General features: G+C 34.6%; 1 protein-coding gene across 1 annotated transcript in view; it reads left to right on the top strand.

The window, feature by feature from the left end:
* The window catches only part of CCDC178 (coiled-coil domain containing 178), a gene marked incomplete at both ends in the record, with an annotated part of 351,176 nt that overhangs the window by 141,450 nt on the left and 189,932 nt on the right, over positions 1-19,794 (top strand). The window contains 2 exon segments of the mRNA XM_082853050.1: positions 258-403; positions 3,395-3,554. Coding sequence (XP_082709176.1) covers positions 258-403; positions 3,395-3,554 — 306 coding nt within the window.

Below are 19,794 nucleotides of genomic sequence, written 5' to 3' on the forward strand. Positions count from 1 at the left end.
GGAGGGGAGACAAGTTAGTGCAGGGTAGAGAGGGAGGGAGAGGAAGGGCGGGGAGAGAGACTAGGTAGTTATAACCCATCTTTTAGAAAACCTCATCAGATGTAAGAGAAGAGAACACAAACCTAAGTTGTTACTTATATTGATAAGAGATTACTATTTGCTTTTAATTGTTCACATGGCCAAAAGTATTTGTGTTTCTAAATTGCAAGGATTTGAAAATCCTAGTACTTAAAATATTCCTGAATTTTTTTTTTCAGGATAAATGCTCAATAACTTTCAAAGAAATAGAGACCACTAAAAGTAAAACAAGTATTTATCATGCAAAAATAAATCAATTGAATAAAGACTTAGAAGAAAAACAAAAGGAAAAGAATGTTTTTGACCACACACTTGACTGTTTAAAGTAAGTACTTAAAATTTATCAAAATATTAAATGTTTAATATATCATTTATAAAAGAGGTGTGATCAAATTTCCATGTTTAAAATTTATTCTTCAAATGATCCATATTTTCTATCATGATTTGATATGAAATATACATGTGATATTTGATAATTTTGGTTTAAAAACATAATCATAAATTGCTGTCATTTTTCATTGCTCCTCTGGGTTTATTCTTATTGTAATAACTGCTAATGTTTCTCCTTTTCCAAGCATAAGAACTTTTATTCATTATGAAATTCATAACCTCTCCCACTAATTTCAGCATTTTTCACTTATATGACATGGTTAATAATATATATTTTTTCACCCAACCTTTTTTGATAACAGTTTTGAGGTAAGAGTTTAGAAATTCTATAAAACCTCATGTAATTTATTCACATTAATTGTCTTCAAAAGCCTCTTATACAGTCCCCTCATTCGTCTGGGGCATACCTGACAAAGGCCTTTCACTTTGAGAATAATCATGCTTTAAGACTCTTACTGTATCCATAGACCCCCACTTAGAACTTACATACTCTTCCTATTGAGTATTTCCTATTTTATAATACATTGAGAACAGGATTTGGAGGACTACTGGAGGAATATGCATTGGTCACATTTAGGAATGATGGTCTGATTTAAATATAGAAGGCTAATACAGTATTAGCAAAATCATAACACTTGAGGGATAAAGTGTCAGAAAAATAGTTATGCACAATCTAATACCATGTATCTTAATGGAGTCAAGTCAATGAACTCAACAAGGATTTGTTTAGCTGTTACAACAGGATTTTATTTTTTATTTAAGTTTATTACAAAATTTACTTTCAAAATGATCATACAGCTTTACCTGAAAATTACTATATCATATACAGAATATCAGGGAAGATATTACCTGATATTACTTTGAAAGATATGTATCCATATTGTTTAATATCTGTAAGAATATTTGGGGACTCAAAGGGATAAGCCTGAAATTATATAATTTACACTAAACTTATATTTTGTTCAGGAGCTGATGAATTTTTTTTTCCAGGATTCTTACCATTTCAATTCTTACATTTTCTTCCATCCTGTGCCTAGACTATATTGCTTTTCAGGCAAGAACAGTCACCATGTCCCAGTGAATCAATTCCATCCCTAAACTTGACCAAACTCTGCCTTTGCCCTGGAAGAGGAGAAAAAGAATAGCTGACACTGTGTATCATTTACAAATCTATTAACAGTGATGATGGACAGTGTCAAGTAAGATTTAAAGCTAAGATTGATTGACTTCCTAGTGTGCCAGGCATTTTGTGGGCAGTCTAAGCACCTATCTCATCCAGTTCTCACAGTGAATTCTTAAATCCTGTCATAACATTCCCACATGAATGCCAGAGAAACAGAGGCTCAGGGAAATTAAATGATTAAGATTGCACTGCTAATTAGTGGTAGAGCTACTCCAGCTTAGGTTTGTCCTCTTCCAAAGTGTGTGCTCTTTTGACTGTGCATATTGACTCCCTAAACTAGGACTGGAACGGAAGATTACTGAAGATTAACTGTACTAGGAATAATCTACTGATACTTTCACCTAGTGTCAATGTTGATATTAGTGAGTGCTTACATAGGACATCTCATAAGAATTATGGATGTTGTTAGTACGAGTGATGAAGTGGAAAAAACAGAGGCAAGACAGATGAAAGGGAAGGACTTTATTCCATTTAAAAGGAGAGACACCCATCTAAAAAGTGTGGCTAGAGTCATGTTTTCAAATTTCCTGATAACAGCCATAGTAGAGAGAGAGGAAAAAAATGAGTACTTTGTGTTGAGCTGCTGAATCAAATAGAGGTAGTCAGAACTGGATTTGAATTCTGGTTCTGTCATTTACTAATTAGCTTACACAAGCTAATAATACCGAAGTTGAGCTTTTTCATCTGTTAGATGGCTGAAATAATTATTCTTTAATAGGGTGGTTGTTGTATTAAATGAGATATTATATTCAAAGCACTTTAACATTTTAGCCCCCCAAAAATTTTAGTCCTGCTGCCTTTATAACTAACTGTGCAAATGATTCAATTTTCCATACCAGTAGAGATGAAAATGAATGTGGGTAACATAAGACTGCTGAGCTTTTGCAGCTCCGCTTATTCTAGATTCTGGGTTACTGATCAAGTCTGGAAGTTATTTCTAAAGCGTATTTATTTTCGCAGTATTGTTTTAACCACTTTTTGATGCTTTTTCTACTAGTATAGTTCCTAATATAACCACTGATTTCACCATAAAAATAATTTTACTTCTGTGTCTGGAAGTACTTAGTTGCAAATGACAAAATACACAAGGGCACATATACACACGCTAGGGCACACACACACACACACACACACACACACACACACACTCAAACACCAGCTTAAACAATAGTGAAACGTATTATCTTATGTAACAGGAGGCCTCTAGGTAGGGTAGGCTGCAGGGTTTGTTGATTCAGCAGCTCAGCACATGGTACTCATTTTTTGTTTCTTTCTCTCCACTATGGCTGTTGTCAGCAAATTTGAAAACAGGACTCCTTGTTCACATTTAGTGAATTGAGCCCCTTCTACATGGAATTTGGCTCTTGCCTTTCATCTTACTGCACTGTCTTAATATATGCTTAGTGGTGAATAATTAGCCTCTTGCTGGTTGGCTTAATCTAATCAGAATGTACCCTTGGAGTTATATGCTGCATGGAGGGGGAATTCTTCTGGAATGACAACAAAACAGAGGCACACTGGGTAGGCAGCCAAGAGAATCCGCTAAATCTCCAGAGATTGTCTTCCACCTGGATCATTTAGATGTAGCTCATGGAGACAGGCCTATGAAAAGGACTAGGGAATTTTTGCATAGCCATTCAGTCTAAGATTTTTCAATATTGGGTATTTTAAAATGTATCATAAATGCACATTAGAAAATTAAATGTGAATTAATGGCAAATGCAATTCTTTATTTTGTCATAGAGACCAGTTTATAGCCATGAGAGAGAAAAAGGAACATGCACAAGCTGTGTTTGATCATCTCATAAATGAGAAAGAAGCCTGTGAAGAGAGAATCTATGAGGAAGAACAGAGATACAGAGCACTCTTTACCATGAGGCAAAGAAATCTATCAAATGTTAAGGTGAGTGTTATTTTTGGACCGTTTTAGGATGAAGGAAATATAGTGATAGTCAAATTAACAGCTAGTTTGATGCACTCATTTTTCATACTGAAGTAGCAAAGATGTTTAGATTTTTTAAATAAATATGTTAGCATAATAAACATGCAATGTTTCATTTTTTTTATTTCCTATAATTATATTCATACAGCATATGAATGCTGTATGCATTCTTTTCAGTGCATTTTATGTGCACTCTCATTTTGTCACTGTACTTTTATTTCAAAGTCTACTGATGGCAGGTTATTCAGAGCCATTTTTACGTTTTTAACAGGAAATGTGAAAATAGTTAGTTTTGTTTCTGAATAAACATAATTTGAATGTTTACCAGCCACTTCTTTTTGAAAAATGAGGATATTTTACACTTGCATATGTTTTAATTGAACAGTAACTAGTCAGAAACAAGGAGATCATATGGTAAAATGTGTCTTTTTAGATCTGAAGTTTTATTAAGTTTTATAAAGTTATACATATTAAATTTTTTGATATATGACTAAATGATATACATTTAGCTAAGTGATTCACATCCCATTTTACATTTCATAAGAGTTGTTGTTACATTTAATTGATATAATAAATACCATAGTTTTTAAAAATATATTTATAAATATTACTATTACTTGAGATGCAACAGAAATTACTTCTCAAAAATAAACAACCCCTAGGAATGATGGAAACAAATTAGCAAGAAAGTTATAGGAAGTATAAAATTAATTCAAAGTACTGCAGAATGTTGTTTTGATATGAAATTTAAAAATTCTAAAGAGTATGGCATAGAAAACAAATTTATGGTTACCAAAGGGGAAAGGGGGGGAGATAAATTAGGAGTTTGAGATGAACATATACACACTACTATATATAACATAGATAACCAACAAGGACCTACTGTATAGCACAGGGAACGATACTCAATATTTTGTAATAATCTATAAGGAAAAAGAATCTGAAAAAATATATATATATATACATAGATATATATACATATATCTGAATCACTTTGCTATACACCTGAAACTAACACAACATTGTAAATCAACTGTACTTCAATAAAAAAAATTAAAATGAAGTAAAAATAATAAAAAATAAACAACTCTACTGTATTTTATTAAAACTATTTCCTACAAAACTTTAAAAATTATATATTATCATAATATACTTTTATCAGATATTTTTGATCCTGATATTTATATATTCAATTATGATATGTATTCAATAAATTCAATTCCCTTTTTTCCTTTTAACATTTCAAAGACATTACTAATACATTTTCAAAAAGATTATTTGGAACAAATATACATCGAATAGACATGTATGTGAGTGAATGAACATACCATCTATAATGCTATTGCTGTGATCCCTCCTATAAGAAAATTATTAATAAAAGAACAATACTTTTATTAATAATAGTGCCAAGTAACATTTTTCCCTGTTAAATGTGGCTTTTACATAGAAAAAGGTATGTTGGGTTTTTGTGTTTTTCGTCTTAAAAATATGAAATTAACTGGTGCCATCTAGTGGCAACAAATGTTGCCTCTCCTCTTGGAGGAGTTCCTGGAGGCTTGATGGACTGGGGAGGCTTAAAGTCAAAGGCAGCTCTCAAAACAAGACGCTTTAGGTTACTCACTGAGTTAAGCATCATTCCCCACCTCATATTTTATCACAGCAGTGGAATTATTTGTTTGAATTCTACCACATTTTCCAATTGTACTGGTGCTGAGGACACTGGGATTTCAGGAATCATTTACTGAGCGGCATTTCAACACTTTAATGGAACCATAATAATTAGTGAAATGACAAAATATGGTCGTCAGGAGAGAGATGAAGGGAAAAAATCCTGTATAACTAGCCTCTCAGTAATTGAGAGCTGTATTTCTTTTCATCCCGAAGCTGTCTCTGCTTTCCCATCCCAAAGTGTACCTACATCCAGCCATTCGAACACATCATACAGTCTCGGGTTTTTTTCTTAGCACCAATCTCTATTTGAACTTGCTTTGTTCATTCGTTTTTACTTCTTTGCTGTCTTACTAATCCTGCTATAATAATGTATTCTTTACGAAGACAGGAAATTTTCTGACCCATTCCCCTCTGTATCCTAAAAGCTCAGAACTATGCCTGGCACAAGGGAGGGTCTCAATAAAAAATCATTGAATGACTGATTAAATGGATGAATGTATGCTTTTTGGGGTGTAATTTTTCTGTCCACATGCATGATAGTGGCTAAAAGCAGTAGCATTTCAAAGATTCTTTCCATACCGCATCAGACTGATACTTTAGCAAATATTCATGCTGTACGCAGAAGCTGAATCTCTCTCTCTCTCTCTCTCTCTCTCTCTCTCTCATCCTCTCTCCTTGATAATACGTAAGAAATTTGCCATCTATTCTCTTCCATCTAGGTGAAAATGGTTAAATTGTCTGTTGCTTTCCTACAATTAAGGATTCTGCTAAATATCTCAATAATGCTTTTCAAATAACCTTTTAATTTATATGAAATTGTCTTGAATAGGTCTTTGTTGTGCATTCACCTTATATGATCAGCAGAGTAGAGATCGAACATGAAAAGTTTAGAGATTGATATAGCTCATCATTAGTGACACTATGTTTATGATCAGTTCTTGATGTGAAAGAGTGGAAAGACAATGAAATACTCATGGAAAACCTATTCTCATCCCTGTTTAGAAATTGGATGAGATAAAATATTGTAAATATGTATATAATGTAAAGCATCCCCAGAAAGAAACAAGGATTATTAGGCATCATTATAAATGTGGTGTTATTAATCTGGGTTGTCCCTGCTGGACAAAAGAATTGATCACAATTATGGATCATCTAAAGAAATTGCTTATTAAAAAACTTTATAAAAGCCACAATGGAATTAATTGAGGATGCGAGAAAACACACCATAGAATTAGAAATACGAACAGCTAATAAAATACTTTAAGAAAAATATACATAAACATCAGAGAGCAGACAGTGTGGTGCTAGAGTTAACTTCATTCTTTTTCAGTAAGCAATTCCATATGAGATATCTTTAAATGATAGATTTCTTGAATGTCATTCAGTTTTTACTAACTGCCTATAATTTGCAGATGCAAATTGCTTAAGTTTAAAATTTCTGTATTGCATGTTCATTAGAGTACTATGGCTGTAGCTACTAATCTCCCTCTTTGCTTCTGGAAGGTCCAAACAAAACTGGAGTTTAAAGCATTTTAATCTATCATGAGCCATCCTCAGAAGTCCCACTTGCCTTTTCTACATCAGTGCCTTTCTCTAGTGTTCTTTTGGTAGTCTTGCTCTCCTCCCTACAACTTAGGGTATGATATGAGAGGGGTACAGTGAACTACTGATACAGTGAATCTGTGGCAGACACAAGCAATTTCCAGATTGAGTTCTAGCAGAGACAGTCTCCCAATACTTTGTATTGTTTATTAGTTTTTATTTTGCTTCATATTTCCCACTCTCAGGAAATACCTCTTCCCTTGTCTATTGCTATTTCAAGTTTGGCTATTGAATCATTTCTTGACTCTTTCATGTGATAAATTCTTAGCTTAATATACAGGCAGTGATTCACTAATTTTTCGGACAGCCAGATACAGACATAGTAAAAATCAGAAACAAATTTAATCTGAGATCATTTTAAAGATTACATAACTTAAAAAATTATTCTCCTATTGGCCACTCATCATTTCTTCATTCACGTGACTAGTTTATGAGTACTGCTGTTTTGGGGGCACTTAATATTGGATGACCAAAACCCTAGCCTCAATTTAAAAATGTAATCAGCAGGAAAATGGAAGATGTGAAAAACAGACTTGAATATAGTGACAACATTCAAATTACAAACAGTAAATTGTGTTCCTGGCTCACTGACTTGCTATATTAGGTATTATTATAAATAAAAAACATGTATTCTTTGTTCTTAATAGTGGGAAATGAATGCATTTTCATTGGAAACATTTAGAAGACTGACCAATGAATCTCCTAGGCAAGAATAGTTTGCCTTGATGATTTTCTTACCACCAGAAGATTTTCATATAGCGTGAAATTTTTAAAACTTAAGAATGTATTTTGCATAATTAATAACTCTTTTAAAAATGATTCTGATAGGATTAAACATTAATTAATCACATGCAGTAACATTCATTAGGTTCATCGTTTTGCTTTTTTAAAGCAACTTGTTCAAATCTACAACTCTTTGAGGAATGAACATTTTGATCTGAGGACTGGTAGCAAAGCAGTACTAATTTTGTCTCTGGGACCCTTCAGGTTTTTGCACAAACCCACCCAGTCCTGCAATGATCATAAGGAGTTAGAAATCAAGAGAGGGTCACACTAGAATATAAAGGAAAAATGTAGCATGAATATGAGTCATTCCCAAATAAAAATTTAATATATTTTGAATGTTTGCTTAGAGCATGATTCATTAAACAAGGAAGAAACTTCCCTTCTTTCTGCACCTCTCTCTAACAGCATGTTACGTCTTACAGATATGTTCATGAATTACTGCTAATATTATGGGTTAAAGCACTATATATAAAGTTTAAATAGAATTTTTATTGTTTGAACTGGCAATCAACTACGTTTTCAGCTTTTTTTCCCCAACTATCTAGAGGCATCTATTACAACTACTTGGCTATAGTCCATTTCATTTTTTCTGTATATTGGTATTTTTTTCTACATTTTTGTGATAATACTCTATGATCACACTTTGGAATTATGATTTTTCCAAGTAACATTAATTTCCTAGTGGGTCTGCCACTTTTGAAATACCTTCTCCTACTGCAGTGTAATATCATAAATATGTGATTTTCTCTTTTGATCAATTAAAATAATTATGTTTCCAAATATCAAATTTCATTGTTAAGTATACCTTACTTGATAATGCTTTATTAAAATTGTAATGCATTACTAGATTCAATTTCCAATCATTTAATGCTGAACATCTATTGGTCTACAGTTCTTCTGTTTTGTACTTCATTCAAGATACTGGTATCAGAAATTTCTTGGAGTTTTAAAAATGAAATAATAAGCTTTTGTTCCTTTTTCTGTGCTAAATAGCATGAGGCATTTCAGTTCCTTAAAAGTTTGAGAAATTCTCCCATGATACTATCAAGATATGTGAAAAGTCAGAGGTTTTACCTTACTTACAAGCTAACAAGTTAGCTGCCGCTGCTTTACAAGAGCTGACAGAAGACTTGAAACTCCTGGGTGAGAGACAGAGGACTATTACTCAGTACACATGGCTGTGTGAGCTTCATGTTTGTAGGTTCCCCTTGGCTCCAAGTCTCATGGGAGTAACGTGAACGTGGTCCAGGCAGATGCTCCATACACAGGGGGTTTTTATCACAGCTAATGAACCTGGAATGTAGAAAACCCCCAATTTTATAAGTGAGCTTCTAGCAAACTTGCCCAGCCTTTGCCCCAGAGGAAGGCATTACATTGTCTATGCAGTAAATTTTGAAAAGATAGTTCTGGGTAAAAGCTGTCACAGAAGTGTATAAACATCATGGTGAATTGCCTCCCAAAAGATATTATCTGAGCTTGGTTCTTTTGTGAAGAAAAACATTTCAAAATTTATTCTGTATCTTCTTTGTTTTTTACATAATTAATATTTTCTAGTTTTTGTGTCAGTATTTTAAATTTATTTTGTCTAGAAAAGGTCATTTTAATGAGATTTTCAAATTTATCATTAAGTTGTATGAAATAGGAATAGTTTCATCTTTTCTGCTTCTGTAGTTATAATTTACTCATGTATTAGCCTCTTATTTTTCCTTTTCCTTGATTAGCCTTAATTTTTTACCTTCTAGTTGTTTTTTCCACAAACTCCAAATTTTCATTTATTTATAAAGATAAATTATTTTTGTTTTTAATTCATTAATTTCAGCTTTTTTCTTTATCATTCCATTTGATTGATTTTCATAATTCTATTTTCTATTTCTGTTTCTATTGTTTAGAAACTTGAGCTGAATACTTTTTTGTTTTTCACTCATAATATTCATGTATTCTCTGAGTACAATTTTAATATGTAGCATTCTCATTTAATATTTTTACTTGCACATTGACTTAGTCCAAAATTAGGGAATTTAACTTCCTTGAGACTTTTTGAGGGGGAAAAAAGGACAATAAATAAATAAAATAATTATTTATAAGATTTTTTTATTCCACAGGTTGGGAGCAGAGGGTAGTGGGTATTGTTTAAATTTATGTTAAGGAGTGATGCCAGCAAGATAGTATAATAGGAATTTTCTACTGTCTTTCTCCAAAGAAACCAATTTTGACAGTCACTAATGGGCAAGTGTACCTTTGTAGAAGTCCAGAGTCCAGGGGAGCATTTCTTGCACAACATCGAGCAAAAAATTCTGAGATAGGGTGAATTGGACAGGGTAAAGGAAGAGTTTCATTTTGCCTACATCACCTCTCCCCCAAGGTGGTATAGCTCAGTGCCGAAGGAGACCCCTTTGGCCTGCAACTTCTGAGATTGCTCTCACTGGGGGAAAGTGAGGGCATATTAGTGAGTGCTTAGCTTCCCCAATGTGCTTAACTTCTTGGCTGTAGGATGCAGCCAAGAGGCCCACTTCTTTCTCACCCCATCCAGAATACTGATGTGAGCAGCATGACTGAGGGGCAGGGAGAGACAGGTACACAATAGGCAGTGCTTGTAACACATAGCAGGGACGTGTATCCAACTATATAGATTCCATCATGGATCCTGCCCATTAGACCTGGGGATGCTTTACCAGTGGACACTTCCTACTGGTCCATGGGCATCCCTAATGCTCTGAGCACCTCACTCACAGACCCTTCCCCCATGGGCAGTGAACCTTTGCAGATGGCTATTGAGCATGCACAGAAAGGCAGCCCAGCTCCGTGGGATTGAGAGAAAGCACACAAACTTGAGTATTTAGCATTGCCCTAGGAAAAGCAGATAGGAAGCTGTTAGCACTCTGCTGTCTTTGCAGACTTAAAAGAAGGCACACAATCTTAAGAATTCCAGTACTCACTGCATACACAGGAAGTGGGCTCTGGGCTGAGCATGCAAACAGGAGACCCCAATCCATGCCTTTCACATGCACTCAAGGAAGGTAAAAGAATTCCACTCCAAGAGGAAATAAGAAGTGTGGAGCAGATATATCCATAGAAAAGGTCTGAGGAAGTCACGGCATCCTTCGCTGGGCTAATAAATGAAGTTATCTCTCTCCCTAAGCAAGTCAGTAAAGACTAGAAAAGGGGACTGTTTTTTCAAATGTAACTAGAACAACCAAAGCCTTCAAGGAACATAAAAAATTAAGGAAACAAGACACTAGTAAAGGAACACAATAATTTTCCAGTAACCTACCCCAAAGAAATGGAGATTTACAATTTGCCTGATACAGAATTTAATACAGTTGTTTTGAGGAGGCTCAGTGAGCTACAAGAAAGCACAGAAGGAGAGTCCAATGAAATCAGGCAAATAATACACAAATGAAGCAAGAAGTTTAACAGAGAAATAGCAATTGTAAAAAAAAAAGATAATCTGAAACTGAAGAATACAGTGAGTGAAATGAAAAAAAAAGCAACAGAGAGCATCAGTAGCAGACTTGATTAAGCAAAAGAAAGAATCTGTGAAGTAGAAGACAGGTTATTTGAAATTATTCAGTCAGAGAAGAACAAAGAAAAAGAATGACAGAGAATAAAGAAAGCTTATGTGAAATATGAGGTACCATCAAGAGAAACAATCTATGCATTATTGGAGTCTGGCAGGAAAGGGAGAAAGGGGCAGAAAGTTTATTAAAAGAAAGGATAAAGAGCAAGACCCAATTATATGCTGTCTACAAGAGATTCATTTCACATTTGAACACACACAGACTGAATGGGAAGAGAATTTAAAAAAATATATTCCATGCAAATGTAAACCAAAGAGAGAGCAGGGGTAGCTCTACTTGTATAAGACCAAGTAGACTTTAAGTAAAAACGTAACAAGAGTTTTACTTACCTGTAAACAGGTCATTACATAATAATAAAGGGGGCAATTCATGAAAAGGATATAACAATTATAAATATATATATGCATCTAATATCAAAGCACCTAAATATATTGAGCAAATATACTAACAGACATAAAGGGAGAAATAGACAACAATACAATGATAGTAGGGGACTTTAATACCTCACTTTCAACAATGGATAAATTATTTAGACAGAAAATCAATAATGAAACATTAGACTTGAGCTACACTTTAGGCCAAAACAGACATGTATAGAACATTACATCAAACAGCAACAGATGACACTGTCTTCTTAAGCAAACACAGCACATGCTCTGGAGTAGATCATAAATTAGGTCATAAAACAAGTCATAACAAATTTTAAAAGGCTGAAATTATACCAAGTATCTTTTCCAAACACAGTTGTATGAGGCTGGAAATTAACAACAAGAGGAAACTAGAAAATTCACAAATATGTAGAACTTATACTCCAAACCAAAGTCAAAGAATAAATCAAATGGGAAATAAAAAATATCTTGAAACAAAAATGGAAACATAATATACCAAATTTATGGGATGTAGCAAAAGCAGTTTTAAGAGGGAAGTTTATAGTAATAAATGTCTACAAGATAAAAGAAAGATCTTTCAACCAGCCTAGCTTCATACTTCAAGGAACCAGAAAAAGAAGAACAAACTGAACCCAAAATTAGGAGAAGGAGGAAAATAACAGACATAATAGCAGAAGTAAATGAAATAGAAGCTGGAAAACAATAGAAAACACCAATGACACTACAAACTGTTTTTTTGAAAAGATAAACAAGAGTTTAGTTAGACTAAGAAAAAATAAATAATAAAAGGAACGATTACAACTGATACCACAGAAATGCAAAGAATTATAAGAGATTACTATGAAATATTATATGTCAACAAATTGGATAACCTTGAAGAAAGAATACATTTCTAGAAATATGTAACCTACCAAGACTGAATTGTGAAGAAATAGGAAATCTGAACAGATGGATTACTAGTAAGGAGATTGAATTAATAATCAAAACCTCCCCAACAAAGAAAACCCCAGGACCTTTACTGGTGAGTCCAACCAAACATTTAAGAATTAATACCAATGCTTCTCAAACTTTTCCAAAAAATATTGAAGAAGAGGGAACACTTCCAAACTCATTTCATGAAGCCAGCATTACCCTGATACCAAAGCCAGACAAGGACACTACAAGAAAAAAGCCTACAGGCCAATATCCTTAGTAAACACATGTGCAAAACTCCTCAACAAAATGCTAGCAAACCCAATTTAACAGCACATTAAAAGGACCAAACACATAACCAAGTCATATTTATCCCTGGGATGCAAGGCTAGTTCAACATACACAAATCAATAAATGAATAAAGGCAATACAACACATTAACAGAATGAAGGGTAAATATTACATAATAATCTCAACAGATGTAGAAAAAGCATTTGACAAAATTCAACATCCATTCATAATTTTAAAAAACCAGTTAGGTGTAGAAGGAATGTACCTCAACGTAGTAAAGGCTGACAAGCCCACAGCTAACATCATTCTTCATCATCGAAAGCTTTCAGCTTTTCCTCTAAGGTCAAGAAGAAGGCAAGGATGTTCACATCACTTGTGTTCAACACAGTACTGAAAGTCCTAGGCAGAGTAATTAGGAAGGGAAAAGAAAAATCATCCAACAGGAAAGGAAGAAATAAAAGTCTCTGATAGCCACATAGAAAAGAATGAAACTGGACCCCTATTTTACACCACTCAAAAAAATTAACTTGAAATGAATTAAAGTCCTAAATATGAGACTTGAAGCTATAAAACTCCTGGAAAATAAACATAGGAAAAAAATCTCCTTGACACTGGTCTTGGGAACAGTTTTTTTGCATATAATACCATAAGCATATGAAACAAATGCACAAGTTAAAAAGTAGGACTGCATCAAACTAAAAAGCTTCTGCACAGCAAAAGAAATAATCAATACATTGAAAAGGCAGCCTACCAAATGGGAGAAAATATTTGCAAACCATATATCTGATAAGGGGTTAATAGCCAACATATAAGTAACTCATACAACTCAGTAGCAAAATAACAGAAATAATCCAGTTAACAATGGGTGGAGGCTGAGGCAAGATTAAAGGGACCAGAGAAGCTCATCAAGATGAGGAGATCAACCACCTGAGAGGAGATTAAAGGAGTGCAGGCCCCCCCCCACACCCTAATCTTTTCAGAGACCCCACCCTTGAGTGATTGTTAGAAAACCCTCATCAGATCCTCTGGGGGTGGGTGAGACACACAGTTTTTCGAGGTAGGAGCCCACTGTGTTGCCCTTTGCCTGGCACAGTAATAAAGCTGTCCTTTTCTACTTCACACCCCCTCAAAATGGTGGAGGACCTGAAAAGACATTTTTCCAAAGAAGACATACAAATGGCCAGTAGATAAATGAAAAGGTAAAAGTATTCAACATTACTAATCAGGGCAATGCAAATCAAAACCACACTGGGATATCACCTCACATCTGTCAGAATGGCTTTTATCAAAAATGCAAGAATTAAGTTTTGGCCAGGTTGTAGAAAAAAGGGAACCTTTGTACACTGTTGGTGGGAGTCTAAATTGGCATAGCCATTATTGGAAACAGCATGGAGATTCCTCAGAAAGTTAAAAGTAGAAATATACAGAAATCCCACTTCTCTGTATATATTAGAAGGAAACAAAATTAGTATTTTGAAGAGCTATATGCACCCCCATGTTCATGGTAGCATTATTATTTCCTCAACAGTAGCCAAGTTGAGGAAACAGCCTAAGTGTCTGTTAATGGATGAATGGATAAAGAAAATGTGAGAAGTAAATGAGAAAGAAGGAAATCCTGCCATTTACAACAAGGTAGATAAGCTTAGAGGACACTCTGCTAAGTGAAATAAGCCAGACAGAGAAAGATAAATACTGTATGATCTTACTATTTGTGGGATATTAAAAAATAGAAAAGTTGAACTCATAGGAACAGAGTACAGTAGAATGATGGTTAGCAGAGGTAAGGGGGTGGGTGAAATGGGGGAGATGCTGGTCAAAGGATACAAGCCTTCAGTTGTAAGATAATAAGTTCTGAGGATCTAATTGTAGAATGGTGACTATAATTAACACTCTACTGTATACTTGGAATTTATTGAGACAGTAAATCTTAAGAATTCTTACCATACACACACAAAAATATATAGCTACGAGGTGATTGATGTGTTAGTTAACCTGATTGTAGTAATCGTTTCACAATATACGTATATCAAATCATAACATTGTACATCTTAAGTGTATATAATTTTATCAATTATACTTCAGTAAAGCAAGAGAAAAATAAATTTCTGTTAAATAGTTTTTGTTTAATTTGTACAGGGTTATCAAATATGATCAATGCAGCTTTTGCTCCATAGATAATGTGTGAGCAAATAAATTAATGAAATGTTCAGTTCAACCTAATTGTACTTTTCATGACATAAAAGTTCCTATATTTCAGTCTACTTGAATGTTGCAGTCTATTGGTAGTATGTTGAAATTTTCTACATGAATTAATTTGTGGGTTTTACTTTATATATTTGTATATATAGCAGGTCAAAGGATACAAGCCTTCAGTTATAAGATCAATAAGTTCTGAGGATCTAATGTATAGAATAGCTGTTAAATGATCAGTTTGGTCATAATATTTTTTTTATATAATCATAATTCTCTCCTGTGTATTGTTCTAAAGTTAATATTATCAACCCCTGCTCTTCTTTTTTTTTTTAGATGTTGGGGGTAGGAGTTTATTAATTTATTTATTTTTGCTGTGTTGGGTCTTCGTTTCTGTTCGAGGGCTTTCTCTAGTTGTGGCAAGCGGGGGCCACTCTTCATTGCAGTGCACGGGCCTCTCGCTATCATGGCCTCTCTTGTTTCGGAGCACAGGCTGCAGACGCACAGGCTCAGTAGTTGTGGCTCACGGGCCTAGTTGCTCCGCAGCATGTGGGATCTTCCCAGACCAGGGCTCGAACCCGTGTCCCCTGCATTAGCAGGCAGATTCTCAACCACTGCGCCACCAGGGAAGCCCCCTGCTCTTCTTGTTAGACTAATCTAATTTTGCGTTTTATTATCAACGATTGTGGCTTATTTTTTAGATGTGCATTTGTAACCTTTATAGAGCAATATTTAGGATGATTTTGCTTTTTCAATCTATTCGGATTTAGTAATTTAATTAATTTACATGATAGCTTTATTGATTCTTGCTTCTATCATCTTGCTTAATGCTTTCCATGTTGACACTACCTTTCTACTTTTGTCATTATTACTTTTTTGGTATATTGATGGTTGTGGTTTGATTTTATTGCTTTTAATAATATAATGTGGAGACATTCTACTTTTAATTATATTACTGTTTCAAATTTCCATCTAAATGTGTTCTTATATGACTAATGCAGGTAAACAATGAGAGATAAAGCTGAGAATGTAGGTCTGGGATATGTCACAAAGACCCAGTTGAAAAGTTTACACTTAATTTGTAAAGCAGTGAGAGACGTGAAGAATTTTCGTGGAGTGCAGTGTGCTCAGAGATAGGCTGTAGCAAGACCAATTCGACAGCATTTTGTAGGATGACATGACATGAAATGAAATGAAAGCACAAGTTGCAGATATTAGTTACCAAAAAAGTGCGTTTGTCATCAGAGGGAAGTGATGAGACACTGATAGAACTGGAAGACTGATGTCAAAATGGTTGTGATATGCAAATAAAAGAACCAGAATTTATAGGAGGTAGTACGATATTGGTTGACTTGAAAAAAATATGGTAACATTTATGGTAAAAAGAACTTTTGATGATTGGCTTACTGAAAAGATGATCTGTTTTGGACAAGTAGAGGAAACTGGGGAAGGAGTTGAAATGGAGAAGTGGAAACTGGGGAAGGAGTTGAAATGGAGAAGATTGGTGAGTCAGCTCCCGTGTTGATGGTTAAAGACATGGGAGCTTATGAAAACTTTGAAGAGAAGTGTTAGAGAGTATCTGAAGATAGAACCTGGGTGAGCAGGTTGTTTCCTTCTTTCTCATTGCTGTCTGCAGCTCTGCAGGCCAACTAGAGCCCACTCCTAAGAAGTTTGTATCCCATGCTCACAGAGCCTGTCTTCCAGCCCAAAGACACTAGCCTCAGTCAAGAGGTCTGAATTTCATCTCCACAGGGATCAACAGTGCCAAACATTGCCAGAGTGTTGAGCCACACGTTCTTAATTTGGCCATTAGGAGAGCATCAGTGGTAGAAAGAGTGGTATCAGTAGATTGATAAGGCCAGAAGATTAAATATAAAGGTGAAAGTAGCCAGAATACTGAAAGAAATTAGAGAAGTCAGCTTTAGAATACTCTTTCAAGAGCTTTGGTAATAAAGGAACCTAGGTATTTCTATTTATTTGTTGGCAAATTTCAGATCCCAGGTAAGTTTTCCAGCAAAGGGGAAAGAGACAAGATTGAGGGAGAGATTGTATTATATGTCATATAATGCATTTTTGCTTAAATATTTGGTTCCCATTCCAATTTGTGATGCATTTGAGGAAGAGAATGGTGCCTCACTCATGTGAGTACTTCCAGAGTCCATCCTAGACACAATGTCTAGGACAGTATAAGAATTCAGTATTTGCTGAATTGAAGTCCAAGTGAAGTGATGTGACTCCTAAAAGAATCAGCGAAAGAGTGAGATTTGTATTTCAATTTACTTTGGCAGGAACAGAGAATACTGCTATTCATTCATTTATTCATCCATCCATTTATTTATTCATTTTGAAGTCATGTCTTGGGAGTCAGAATCTGGGTGAGATTCTGAACATGGTAAGTATAGAGTAACACCTGCTCTCATTTAGCTTCACTGAGCAGTGATGAAGAAACAGGTACAAGTAAGTTAAAATAAGGTGCAACAACTGCTTTTCTTGAATTAAGCACAGAATTCTCTGGAAGCCACGAAGAAGATCTTGAAGGAAATCTGAGAAAGCTTGCTATGAGAATAGCAGAACTAAGTCTTGCAGGGTGGGAGCAAGTTAGCCAAGGAAAGAATACTTGAAGTAGTGAAAACAATAGGAGGAAAGGCATATCGGTGTCAAAAATGAGCAGACTTTAGGGAATTTGAGGTAGTGTATTATGTTTGGTAAATAATTGATCAAAGGGTAACAAAGCTACCATAGCACCTGAGGAAAATCCCACTAAAATTAGCAGAGATTTCCACTGGTCTGTTGTGGCACATCATTATGGGGCTAATGGGCCACGGGTGGACTGAGACATTGATTCCCATCAGCAGTTAGAGTTGGGAAGGGCCTGAGGTAGCTGAGACTGGGCTCTGAAGACTGTCATCAAAGAGCCTTGTCCCTTTACCCCAGTGTGGTGAGGTGAATATTGCTGCTTCTTTGTATTCCATGACATATATCAATGGTTGGCAATCATTGATCACATGTAATCAGTTGGAGAGGAATGAAGGATTTGGATACAGTGATACCAACTAAGAATTCATTGGTGAAGTGATATGGTTCTAGCAAGACAAAAAGGTGAATTTCAGATTTTTTTTTAGGTTAATATAGACAGAACTTGATGGTTATTTGGCCAGATAGTGAGAAAAATTATCCAAATATATATCAAGTTTTTGACTAACAACAGAATGGTTAGTGGTACCAGCATCTTTTAAAAAATAATGTAGAGTATGGACTGAAGAATAGGTTTGAAACTGGATTCAATCAAGTTTGAGATACATTTGGAGGAGCTACTTGGAGTCCAGTGCCCAAGTGCATGTAAGAATCTGGAACCGAAGGAACAAGAGTTTCATTGGTGATATTATTGTGAAAACTATAAGCATATATATCATCAGAAACTTCAGGAAATCTTTAATAATACAGGAAAGATTGAGAAGAAAATGAATCTTGAATCTTGGGTTGGGTGATTTCAGATATGGAAAAGGTAGCAAGAATAGGGGAAGCAAAAGGCTCAGAGACTGTAGTCAGAAAAGAAAGTATCAGAGTTTAAAACTCCAGCCATGGTACCATTCTGCATGATGCAAAGTCAGAAGGGTGTCCATGGGTATGCATTGTTAATGGGTCATGGAATTGAAGTTAACTAGATTTGAGTAAGTCCATAAACTCTTAAGATTAAAATGTTGGATAGGTCATCCAGATAGATATCAATGTAAAACAGAATGATGGGAGAACAAGGGATAGACAGAAGAGAAGGTTGAGTCCCATGGGCCGGGGTCTTCTCTTAGTGTGGGAAAATGACCAGCAAATCATTAAATGACAGTGAAATAGGGTTAGAGAAGGTAGAGTATTATATTCTTTACTCAATATAAAATTGAAAACAAGGAGTATTTTCACATAAGCATGGAGGAATAATGGTGTGGAAGTAATAATGGAGAGCTAGAATTATTCTAACTGCAACTAGACCCTCTAGTATGTGGGGCCTTGAGAAAGTAACATTCTTTCATTCAGACTCAGATTTAGTTAATGTGAACACTTGTTTCCAGAATTGTGTAATGAGAATGAAATGTGATAGGAACTTGTGTGACAATGAATAGTACTTCCAAAGTTCACATTGGAAATGTTTAGACTGGAATAATGGTTTAGTTCAGTAGTTGGTAAATATTGAGTTCCTACTACATAAAATACACTATTCTAGAGTCTGAGGTTTATTCAAATAAAGCACAGATCTTAACTCTGAGAAGCATACCAGCCTCATAAAGGAGAGAGAATCACGGCAGCATTTTAATAGGTTTTTTGTTAACTAGAGGCAGAACCAAAGGAAGAGAGTCTTAATATACAACTTTTAAATATTGGCAACTTTCCTCTACTTATCAAAAAATGTTTCGAAAACAGAAAGTGAATTACTGAGAACACCAAGACTTTATATCTTTTTGCTTCACCTATACCATTAATAAAGGCATCAACAAAATTACATTGTATTTTATGTTATAAATACATACTTATATATCAGAATCTGTAATCAAAAATTTTAAAAAGCTATCACTTATAAAATAGCTAAGCAGTGCTGAATAACATAGCACGTTATTACTTTTATTGTGGTTATACATATAATTAAAAGAACCTCCAATTGTCCTGTCCATCTTCTTTTAAATTTTATGGATTTTAGTTGAGTTGTTACCTTCAGGAAGTTCACCTCATCCTGCTTTCAGAAAAAATAAATGAATTTAATGTTGCATAAATGAGATATCTACAGTATTATAA

Source organism: Leucopleurus acutus, assembly GCF_964270905.1.
Source record: "Leucopleurus acutus genome assembly, chromosome: 13".
Lineage (NCBI taxonomy): Eukaryota > Metazoa > Chordata > Mammalia > Artiodactyla > Delphinidae > Leucopleurus > Leucopleurus acutus.